The sequence below is a fragment of the Kogia breviceps genome, chromosome 9 (assembly GCF_026419965.1).
Source record: "Kogia breviceps isolate mKogBre1 chromosome 9, mKogBre1 haplotype 1, whole genome shotgun sequence".
NCBI lineage: Eukaryota > Metazoa > Chordata > Mammalia > Artiodactyla > Physeteridae > Kogia > Kogia breviceps.
Window position 1 is genome coordinate 100,348,643 of NC_081318.1, and position 12,166 is coordinate 100,360,808.

The window sequence follows — 12,166 nt, forward strand, 5'->3', positions numbered from 1 at the left end:
TTATATAAATGCATTATTTATTGATCTCAAAATGGCCGCAGTATCTAACTTTTTGATCTTATTGTACTTCATTCCACACTCCTACAATTTAAAAAGTTGGGCTGTCCAACCCTTTAAATGTACTGAGGGGGGTTTTATTTTATTTTTTAAAATAAATTTATTTATTTATTTTTGGCTGAGTTGGGTCTTTGTTGCTGCACGCAGGCTTTCTCTAGTTGCGGCTCTTCGTTGCTGTACGTGGGCTTCTCATTGCGGTGGCTTCTCGTTGCGGAGCACTGGCTCTAGGCGCAAAGGCTTCAATAGTTGCAGCACGCAGGCTCAGTAGTTGTGACACGTGGGCTTAGTTGGCTGAAGGACGTGGGATCTTCCCGGACCAGGGCTCGAGCCCATGTCCCCTGCATTGGCAGGCGGATTCTTAACCACTGCGCCACCAGGAAAGCCCTGAGGGGGATTTTAAGACAGACGGAATCACTCAAAAGAACTACCTTCAAACGTTTTGCCAATGCGCCTTCTCCAAAACCCGACCCCTGTAGAGACCTTGGTGGGAAGGGACAAGGTTTCACTGAGGGTAGGCGCCGCCTTCTGCAGAGGTCAAGGTCTGACAGGCACCACTGGGGAGGAATCCGCCTCGCCCACAATAAGTGCACGCCCACACTTCGAGTCATGTGAGGGAGCTCCCACAGCACCAGGTAGCAAAAAGGCTCGGGCGGGAGGCAAGACCCTCCTGGGATCCAGAGCCCTTCCGGTACGCCCTCCGAAACACCACGCACACCCACGCGCACTGCAACGCGCACGCGCAGCCATCCCGCGAGGCAACGCCCCGTCCCCCGGACCGGAAGGAGTTGCCGGCGTTTCCGGCGCCGGCGCCTCTGAAGCTTCCTCAGTGATGTCGTGGTTTCGAGCAGCTTCTTCGGTCCAGAGTGCTGGAGAGGAGAGGGACGTTTTTGACGAGGAAGGTGACGAGTCGGCCCTGGTGCAGCGGGAATGGCGGAGCCACATGCAGAGACGAGTCCAAGTAAAGCTGCGTGGAGGGGGTGGGCGTCCCTTGCTGTACCGGGTTGTGAGGAGAGGCGCACGGCGTTGTAAAGAGGCGGGGATCCGAGAGGAAAGGGCCGAGTGGTCCGGGCCCGGCCCGGCGCTGCCTTCCCTACCCCCTCATCATGCAGTCCTGCCCGCGTCCTGCTAGGGTTTCCCAATGGGTTACTTGAAAGCGCGCGACACCACGGGACGCGTGCCTAGAGCGCCCGCGGGGCGCGTTGGACACTGGGGGGCGGCGAACAAAATAAACTTTGTCTTAGGCTTTGAAGAGATTTCAGTTTAATGAGGGTCAGAGGGAAGGGGATGGCGGAGAAACGTATACACTGTATGTGTCTAATTATGGCTGGCAGAGGACGTGTACGCACTTGACATGGGGTGCTTGAAGGGCTCGGGAGCCCAAAGTTAGGAGTGGTGGTAATCAGGACAGCTGGAAAAAATGCGCTTAAGAATGTTGTCGAAGGGCAGTAGGACAAAGCTAACGTGGAATCCTGGTGGCTAGGTAAGGGAGTATTCATGTTGGGTTTGGTTTTGTTGTTTTTAATTTGTCGGGTGTCAATTATCCATCTCTCAGTTGTCTCAGTATTGAGACTCGGCTTAACACCACACCCCCAGTTTCCAGGTGGAGCCTTCAGCGCCTAGTTCAGGGGCAGGACCGAAGGGTGAGGTGCATTCCAGCTAGTATCCTTGGCACCATTAAGTTGCCACTAAATCGGCGCTTGTTTAATGCTTCCGTAAAATAGTACTTGTTTAGCATAACAACCAGGTTGTCGGTGTCAGAAATGCTTTACGTAAGGCTGAGGCGAGGCCAGACAGTACCGAGCATCTTTTGAGTGCTGGGGTGGGACCAAAAAATCCCTTCCCACAGAGGATTTGCAGTTTACTTGAATTTAGGTATCAAGCAAAATTTCTCAAACCAGACGTCTCATGGTCCTTTTGCTAAACCAGTTTCCTCTCTCCCTACTTCCGTTCCAAGACCTTACTGCCTTGCGTCACCCACCCACACCAGTCCAGTTGCTAAGGGGACCAAACACGTAATTCCCCATGTTTCCTCTCTGTGGAGCTACTGCTGACACAGGGTTTTGTAAAACTGTATAGAGTCAGTATTTTAAAATGTGCCCAACGCAGTGGTTGAGAATCCGCCTGCCAACACAGGGGACACGGGTTCCGTCCCTGGTCCCGGGAAGATCCCACATGCCGCGGAGCAGCTAAGCCCGAGTGCCTAGAGCCCGTGTCCCGCAACAAGAGAAGCCACTGCAGTGAAAAGCCCGCGCACTGCAATGAAGAGTAGCCCCCGCTCGCCGCAACTGGAGAAAGCCCGCGCGCAGCAACGAAGACCCAATGCAGCCAAAAATAAATAAATAAATAAATTTTTTTTAATGTGCCCAATGGGGCTTCCCTAGTGGCGCAGTGGTTGAGAGTCCGCCTGCCGATGCAGGGGACAAGGGTTCGTGCCCCGGTCCAGGAGGATCCCACATGCTGCGGAGCGGCTGGGCCCGTGAGCCATGGCTGCTGAGCCTGCGCGTCCGGAGCCTGTGCGCAGCAACGGGAGAGGCCACAGCAGTGAGAGGCCCACGTACCGCAAAAACAAACAAACAAAATGTGCCCAATAAGTCTAGGCTTCAAAAATGGGATAAACCAATAATAAACTTTTATGAGAAGCATAGTCTACTTTGGTTGTGTGGTTATGCCATATGTTCTAGAACCGTGTTGTTAAATAACCCAGTAGAGGCCTGTTTTATCAGTCTTCCAAATTGGTTCTATGACTTTCTAGAAAAACCTACAGTGGTTTACTTGGTGTTAGTTACAACTGTAATTCTTCACTACTTTCTTATTTTTAGGAAGGCTATAGAGATGGAATAGACGCTGGCAAAGCAGTTACTCTTCAACAAGGTTTCAATCAAGGTTATAAGGAAGGTGCAGAAGTCATTATAAACTATGGACAACTCAGAGGAACATTGAGGTAATTTTTAAAACTTTAATGCTGAATTATTTTCACCTCAGTACTACTGGAGGAGTTTTATTAAAGTAATATGTAAAAATAAAGCGTTTAAAGTGAAGTGCTTTTCCTAGTGTTAAATCCACAAAAGAGTGCAGCAGAGCATAGAATAAAATCGCCTTCAAAAAGTCAAAAGTTCATCCACTTTAATATGTGAGCCAGGTGTTGTCTTTTACTGCAAAGAAATGATAGGAAAGTGTATATTTTTTGCTACCTGAACTACCACCAATCTGTATCTCAAAGTAATTAAAAAGAACTTCAGGTTTTGAATAAAGCGTTTAGTCTTCCACATGTAGCAGAACACAATAAAACAGACATCTAGACTAGAAGTACATGATAAAAATTACAGCTGGTAACAGAAAAATGATTCCATTTACTTTAGTCCTAAATTTTGAACACCTGTCAAGATTCCATAGCAATGATGGCCTGTATCAGAACCAAGTGATCAAGTGGCACATGGAGCTAGGAGCATGGCAGGCTTGTCCTCTTTGATGCTCCATGCCTTTTAAACTGCCCTCTATAGAGAAAAACAAAATGCTTCAAGGAATCACTGATTTTTAAAAGGTATAAAACAAAGTTGTCAAAACAAAAGAAAAATTCATTATGTTGAGGTTTTCTAAAATTCAGCTGCTGGGAATCAGCATTTATACTATACTAAAGTAGGAAAATGATGACATGTTTATCATCGCATCAAGTTAATCTTTTATAAGCTTAGAAAGCTTACTGCTAAATCTTACATCAATTGATTCCATTTTTTTAAAACATCATTACTTTTCACAACCATTATTTCATGACGTGAATGATCTGAAATGTCAAAAAATAAAACTGTCTATACTAAAAAATTAAAGAAAAATAATTATTAGGACTAGAAGAATTCTAACCTTCTTCAATAAAATTGTTAGTTAGCTCAGCAGTGTCTACTCTGTAACAAAGTTGGAAACGTGAAGTTGTCTCAAAACTTTTTTTTTCCCCTGACCTTCAGTTTTGATGGCAAGCAGCTGTATGGTTAGAACAGTGGTTTTCAACCTTGGTTGCACCTTGTTACAGCTGGGAAGCTTTAAAAAAAAATACCCCCAGAGATTCTGATTTAATTGGTCTCAGGTGTGACCTGAGGCTTGATAAGTTTAAAAGTTTCCCGGGTGATTCTAATGTGCATCAAGATTGAGAGTTACTAGTTTAGAAGGTGGTTGATGTCCTTGAAGGAGGAACTCATTTTTCAGAGCTTTCTGTTAGTTGTATCCTTCTTCAACAGAAGCTACACAGTCATAAGGCGAAAAATCTAAAATCAGGAAGAGTGGATGTAGAGCTGTGAAGGAGGGGTTATGAATTATAATCAGCTTATATGATTAAGTCCAATTGTTTAATTCCTATTGAAAGGTACTGTCCTTATATTTTTAATCCTATTTTACCATCATTACTTTCCTGATTTTGACTTGCATTACTCTTATTAATAAATTTTGCATGGTGTTATTTGGAAAAGAAACATGTAAGCCTTAGCATCAAAAATTCTAAAAGCCTTTGTTTGTTTTTTTCCTATTTAACTCTTGCTTATATTTTTGTTCAGTGCTTTGCTCTCCTGGTGTCACCTTCATGATAATAGTTCGGCTTTGATCAGTAAAATAAATAATCTTCTGGATGCAGTTGGCCAGTGTGAAGAGTATGTGCTCAGACATCTGAAATCAATCACTCCACAGCCCCATGTTGTAGATTTATTGGACTCCATTCAGGATATGGACCTTTGTCATATAGCTCCAGCTGAGGAAAAGATTGATGAAGCTAAAGATGAAAGATTCTATGAAAATAACGCTGACTTTAACAAAAACTGTAGCAAGAATCTTAGTGGGGTAGATTGTTCCTCTTTAAAATGTTGTAGAACACAGGAGCATGCACATTCCCAAAACCCAAGCCTCACTTGGATTTTAGAACAGACAGCCAGTTTGGTAGAACAGCTGGGAGTATCAGTAGACATATTACAGCACCTCAAACAACTATAAAAATTATCTTCACTTTAATAATGAAAATAATATTCAGAACATTCTTAGAACATTTTGTTTCTGAACAGGCTAACCAAAATTTGTACTGGTTTCTACATTGAACACTTCACTTGTAAGGTTATCCTTCATGGAAGTTTGAAATGTCTTCAAAATTAACACTATTTAATATAAGCCTATTTTCTTTGTCACTGGTAATTTTTACGTGGTTTAAGGTATACTCAGAAATTCCAATTGTCATTTTCAAATTTCTGATCAAAATCAAGCATTTTTGAACTCATTATTAGTAGAAATGAGCAAGAATCAGACTACAGTTAACCCTTGAACAAAACAGGTGTTATGGGTACCCACCCACCATGCAGTTAAAAATCCGCATATTACTTATAACTGGCCCTCCATAACTGCAGTTGAGAGTCTCAGATTCAACCAGTCTCAGATCGTACAATACTGTAGTATTTACTACTGAAAAAAAATCCAAGTATAAGTGGACCCTCAGAGTTCAAACTCTTGCAGTTCAAGCATCGAATGTTGTTTTGTAAGGACTTCGTCCTACCTTCTGCTCTTATCACTTTGTCTTGTGATTAGGACCTCACCTTGTAATCAGACCAAAGTTACAAAAAATTACCTAATGGCTAACGTTGTAAATAGACACACATAAATATATATAGCTATGTAGACATATATATATTGAAATTAAGAGGCTAATAAGTATAAAGCTGAAAAAAATGTTTATACTGATAATTAAAGCACTAAAGTTTGTTTTAGTTTTTTTATTGAGGTATAATTGATTTATGTTTCAGGTATACAGCAAAGTGATTCAGTTATACATTTTTTTTCAGATTTTTTCCATTATAAGTTATTACAAAATATTGAATATAGTTCCCTGTGCTATATAGTAGGTCCTTTTTGTTTATTTTATATGTAGTAATGTGTATATGTTAATCCCAAACTTCTAATTTATCCCCATCTCCTTTCTCTTTTGGTAACCGTAAGTTTGTTTTCTATGTCTGTGGGTCTATAAGTTCATTTGTATCATTTTTTTAGATTCCACATATAAGTGATATCATACCATATTTGTTAAATTTTGTTTCAGTTTTGTGTTTATTAAAAGTAAGGGCGGGGCTTCCCTGGTGGCGCACTGGTTGAGAGTCCACCTGCCGATGCAGGGGATGTGGGTTCGTGCCCTAGTCTGGGAGGATCCCACATGCCGCGGAGCGGCTGGGCCCGTGAGCCATGGCCGCTGGGCCTGCGCATCCGGAGCCTGTGTTCCGCAACGGGAGAGGCCACAACAGTGAGAGGCCCACGTACCTCATTGAAGCCACTGACTTCTGTATTATCTTGTAGCAATATTCTTAGTCTAGCATAGATAAAATGAGATTCAAACTTATGCTCCAGGACCTAAACATATAAAATCAGGAAAGGGTTTTTCATCACTTTTTTACCTGAAACACAAATTTATGTAACATGCCTGACTTCAGAGGCACCCAAATAATTGCCCCTGATTGATAGCCATACCCTGAGAAAATCTTATCTGATAAAAGAGGTGTTTCAAGAGATTAAGAAAATGTACTGCTGTGATCTTACAACCTCTTCAGAGTTCACAAGACATTATGAAATTGAAGCAACAAATTTGAAATCAGAAGACCATAAAGTATGTCAGGATTTACTAAAACATGCTGAAGATATAAAGTGACATTTGACCGATGGTTTTTTTTTTTAAAAAAGTGATTGTATCTCTCTAGATGTAAACACTATTTCAGAGATTTACTGATTTGTCTTGTTATGTAGATACTTTTTTCCATATTTATGAATGCAGCAAAAATCTCAAATCCACATGGAATATTATAAGCAGTCTCTGAAGTCTTCATGTTGCTCTGCCCTGCATATTAGATATGAAATATACGCATCTTTAATAATACATCTCAAGGAAGTCACCCTGAGTAAAAATTTCATGAGTGCAGCAAATCTGGAGATTTTATCTGGGCTCACCCTGTCAGAATTTCCTGAAGATAACACCCTTTGCCACCATTGAAAATAGGTGGTTTTTGTGTAGATGTTCATAGAAAAGGAATTCGAGAATTAGCTGAGTTGAATGAAGCTGTTGGGTTGAAAACATCTCTTAGGCTTACACTGCCTTTTAAAAAAACACAGAAGTTCCTGGACTGCAGAGGAAAATTAATGGAATGCTCATTATACCTGTGTTTCATGAGCCTCTGTATTAGAACCAACAAGAGCGAAGGAAAGAAAACTTGCCTTGTGTCTTTTACCTTGCCTCGTGTGTTCTAGGCCTGCCAAGTGTTGTCATGAAAAGACCTTAGATGAAGATAAATGTAAAGCAAGACTGCCTTGGAGCAGACACAGCAGTTTCAAGACCCAGGACCTAGACATTAGGCTTAGATGATGTGGCTTCCTTAAAAACAGAATTTTCACCTTGAATAAGTTACTTCTAGATACTGACATATGTGGGGTTTTTTAATTTGTTGTTTTTTAAGCCCACAATACTATGCTTTTCTGGCATTTCAGTTGCTAGAGGTATTGAGGCCACCAAAATTTTTGTGATACACAAACAAGCACAAGTGGGAAGCTGAATTCCCCTACCTGCATCCTTACCTCATTTATATCCTTAGCACTGCTTATTAACTGCTTTTGTGGTACACCAAAATAAAAGCCTTGAACCAAGTCCAAGATGTGCTTTTCATCTGTCTTCAAACTAAAGTTTTGTGTTCCAGTCTAAGACACAGAGAAATAAATATAGAAAGACATTCTTTTTTATTCTTTTTTTTATATTCTTTTCCTTTACAGTTTATCACAGGATATTGAATAGTTCCCCTGGGCTATACGGTAGGGCCTTGTTGTTTATCCATTCTATATATAATAGTTGGCATCTGCTAATCCCAAACTCCCAATCCCTCCCCCTTGGCAACCACAAGTCTGTTCTGTTATGTCTTTGTTTCTGTTTCATAGGTAAGTTCATTTGTATCATCGTATTTTAGATTCCACATGTAAGTGATATCAGATGGTGTTCGTCTTTCTCTTTCTGACTTACTTCACTTAGTATGATAATCTCCAGGTCCATCCGTGTTGCTGCAAATGGCATTATTTCATTCTTTATTATGGCTGAGTAGTATTCCATTATATATATATGCCACATCTTTATCCATTCATCTGTCAGTGGACATTTAGGTTGTTACCATGTCTTGGCTATTGTAAATAGTGCTGCTGTGAGCATAGGGGTGCATGTATCTTTTTGAATTATAGTTTTGTCCAGATACATGCCCAGGAGTGGGATTGTTGGATCATATGGCAACTCTATTTTTAGTTTTTTGAGGAACCTTCATCTGTTTTCCATAGTGGCTGCACTAATTGACATTCCCCCTGTAGGGGGATCCTCTTTTCTCCACACCCTCTCCAGCATTTGTTACTTGTAGACATTTTAATGATGGCCATTCTGACCAGTGTGAGTTTTGATTTGTATTTTAGAGATTCTCAATTTCAGACCGGTAGATGAAGTAAATATATGCCATCTTTTTTTTTTTTTTTTTTTTTTTTTTGCGGTACGCAGGCCTCTCACTGTTGTGGCCTCTCTGGTTGCGGAGCGCAGGCTCAGCGGCCATGGCTCACGGGCCCAGCCGCTCTGCGGCATGTGGGATCTTCCCGGACCGGGGCATGAACCCGCGTCCCCTGCATCGGCAGGTGGACTCCCAACCACTGCGCCACCAGGGAAACCCCTCATATGCCATCTTAAACTACCAATCAAACTTCTTGCTCTACAGAATTCTCAAACCTCCTATCATGAAGATACCTCACGCCCCATAGTTGCTTTTCTTGCTTTTGCTCATTTACTGCCTTTTCCCAACAAACCTACCGAAGAAGAGTCCGCAGTCACTGTCTCAAATTGTTTTCTCCCCATTTACTCCTGAACTTCAAACTGCTTTTCACCAAGGTCACTGGTGGCTGCTAAGTGACACGACTGCCCTGGTTGTATGATTTTCAGTCATATACTTGTCCTCTCACTGTCTGGGTTTCAGTCCTCTCTCCTGTCTCCTCCATCACTGGACACGAGGAACCATCTACTTTTACAGTCCTGATGCCTGCCTTCTGTAGCGGCACTTTTTCTTGTTCTACTCATCACTACTTACTTCTACTGGGTAAGCGGTAAACTTCAGTTTCATTTCCAGGCCCGAGCAGCACTGTCTGTCTGATTTCCCATCCTGCCTCCTCCTCCACCGCACACACACACGCTACACTTCTTTATGGACACTACAGTGCTTTGTGGACAGTCCACAACTCCTAAAGTTACTCACTCTGACTCTTCTGCCTGGAATACTTTCATTCCATATCCTTCCTTCCCAGCAAATTCCTATTTATCTGTCAATACGGGCTCAAATTTCAACTTAGGCAGAGGTAGTTGCCCTTCCCAGTATTCCCTCTGCATCACTTTGAGTACCTCAAACTTCAAATTTATTCAGGAAAGTACCTTATTCATTATTATATCCCCAGCACTTCACCACACCCTGTATATAGATGCATATGTGGTGCTCGATGAGAGAAAAAATAACTATATTTACTAGCCAAAATGAAAATGAAATCAGAAATTTAGGATTCCGAAATACATCATGTTAGGAGCTTCCCTGGTGGCGCAGTGGTTAAGAATCCGCCTGCCAGTGCAGGGGACACGGGTTCGAGCCTTGGTCCGGGAAGATCCCACATGCCGCGGAGCAGCTAAGCCCGTGCACCACAACTACTGAGCCTGCACTCTAGAGCCCCTGAGCCACAACTACTGAGCCCACGTGCTGCAACTGCTGAAGCCCAGGCACCTAGAGCACGTGCTCTGCAACAAGAGAAGCCACCACAATGAGAAGCCTGTGCACTGCAACGAAGAGTGGCCCCGGCTCACTGCAACTAGAGAAAGCCCACGCGCAGCAATGAGGACCCAACACAGCCAAAAATAAATAATTTTTAAAAAATACATCATGTTAGATACTTTTTTTTTTAGAAGGGAAAACAAACCTTTATGTTTGCCTTTTAAATTGTTTTCCTTTTAATTTTGCATGTTAATAAAAATCCACATATAGGACTTCCCTGGTGGCGCAGTGGTTGAGAGTCCGCCTGCCGTTGCAGGGGACACGGGTTCGTGCCCCAGTCCGGGAAGATCCCACATGCCGCCGAGCGGCTGGGCCCGTGAGCCATGGCCGCTGAGCCTGCGCGTCCGGAGCCTGTGCTCCGCAACGGGAGAGGCCACAGCAGTGAGAGGCCCGCGTACCTCAAAAAAATAAATAAATTAAATTAAATTTAAAATCCACATATACATATTCTGTCTTCATTGTACAAGGCTAAATAGTAACACTAAGACAATAGTATTTACCAGTCATTAAAAATCACACTTATGAATGAATAATACTACAATATAATTTTTAATGGTATAGAGTTTGTACAGATTTAGCTGTTAAAGACAGAAACTACAAAATAAAACTAGTAACAGTGTGAAGGAGTTGGAGGAAATAGAGGAATGGGAAAGTAACAGCTAACATGGTGTTTACGATATACAGGCACTATTCTGAAAGCTTCACCGGCATTAGTTGCTTAATCCTCATAACAGACCTATGCAGCCAAACTATTCATTATCCCCATCCTAGAGATGAGGAAACCAGGGCACCAAGGAGACTGAGTAACTTGTCCAAATCACAGCTACTAAATGGCCCAATTGAGATTTAAAGCAAGGCAAATTGCCTCCACAGTTGGTGCTAAGGGTAGATGTGTATGAAATAACATGGTTAGCAGTGATTGTGTTTAGTGAAGGGACTATAAACTATATTTTCCCCTTGCTGTTAATTTCTACTTTTCTGCATTTTTCCAATCTTCCCCAGTCAGCAAGTATTATTTCTATAATGTGTATAATAATCAGCAACTACAAGGAACAAAAAGTTTGTTTGCTATACATCTCGAAAAAGGGAAATTCCATTCTCTAGTGGGAGGAGAGAATCTTTATCATCCAGGAAGTAGTATAGAAAGGTGTGTTTAGCATATACAGAAACGAAATTCTGCATGGACTCCTTAGACTCTCTACAATCCTCTTAGAATAATTTGTGTCACTCATTGCAATAACGTTTTTTTAGCTTTTATAAATTCCTACTTAACCTTCAAAAACAGGGTTAGTTCACTACTGACAAGTATGTGTATTGCTACAGATTTGCCAGAAAGAGCAAAGGGTCCTTAACATTCCAATCTCCATTTTCTTGCCCTATAAATAGCCTGATCTTTCATAAAGAAGGTTAACAAAGTATAATCAGAACTACTTAACAACAAATTCAATTCTGTGGGAAGTTGAATCCTGATGCTTTCATGCATGTGTATACAATTCACAATTGAGAGGCCCTGAACTTCTGGACCTGATTTATTTCCAAGGAACTGTTGAATTAGTTCAAGGCCACTGGGTGGTGCTGGTGCATCCTGGTATGTATTGTGCTCACAAGAACAGGAAGCCAATGATTATTCTTAAAGCTATCTATGCCAAACAGATTGAGTCATTTATAAGATTGGGAGGATGGGGAGAGGTTTCTGGGCTATGTCAAAAAAAAACTCTCAAAAACGTAGGGTGCACTCCCTTTTTAAAAATTCTAGGCTGAGAATTTTTCTGAATCAAAATAACCAACCATAAGGAAACCTGTTCACAGAAGAAAGCACCATTTACTCTCCAAATCCCTGAGGCCTAAAAATAAACACCCAGAACCCAAAGCATACAGCCTACAATCAGAAATTATATAAAATTATAACTTTACATGCATGAAACATTTCTACTTTGTCAGACAGGACTGTGCCTAAACTGTTTCAAACATCAATCTCTCTCACACAAACACACTCAACAAGTTACTTTGTTAACCTATCAAATATGTCACAACCCTTCTTTTTTTAGTCAACAAATTTACAACTAGGTGAGTTTTCCTCTACAGCTCATTCCAGGGCTTCCCTGGTGGCGCAGTGGTTGAGAGTCCGCCTGCCGGTGCAGGGGACACGGGGTCGTGCCCCGGTCCGGGAAGATCCCACGTGCCGCGGAGCGGCTAGACCTGTGAGCCATGGCCGCTAAGCCTGCGCGTCCGGAGCCTGTGCTCCGCAACGGGAGAGACCACAGCAGTGAGAGGCC

The 12,166-nt window shown here is 42.1% G+C and overlaps 1 protein-coding gene and 1 long non-coding RNA gene across 3 annotated transcripts in view; one reads left to right on the top strand and one right to left on the bottom strand.

Moving 5' to 3' along the window:
- On the bottom strand, positions 1 to 793 carry LOC136794874 (uncharacterized). Its single transcript, XR_010842295.1, has 2 exons — positions 538 to 793; positions 1 to 441 (listed from the first exon to the last, which is right to left on the bottom strand). It is a non-coding gene; the product is annotated as an uncharacterized lncRNA (long non-coding RNA).
- Positions 720 to 12,166, top strand: part of YAE1 (YAE1 maturation factor of ABCE1) — a 27,329-nt gene continuing 15,882 nt past the window's right edge. Inside the window, exons 1-3 of one of the 2 annotated variants that reach the window (XM_059074322.2) lie at positions 734 to 1,015; positions 2,877 to 2,998; positions 4,599 to 7,704. In XM_059074322.2, the coding sequence (XP_058930305.1) occupies positions 887 to 1,015; positions 2,877 to 2,998; positions 4,599 to 5,028 (681 nt within the window). In that variant the 5' untranslated portion in view covers positions 734 to 886 and the 3' untranslated portion in view covers positions 5,029 to 7,704. Of the gene's footprint in view, positions 1,016 to 2,876; positions 2,999 to 4,598; positions 7,705 to 12,166 lie in introns of those variants that run through there. The other variant, XM_067042875.1, reaches the window with a different exon arrangement.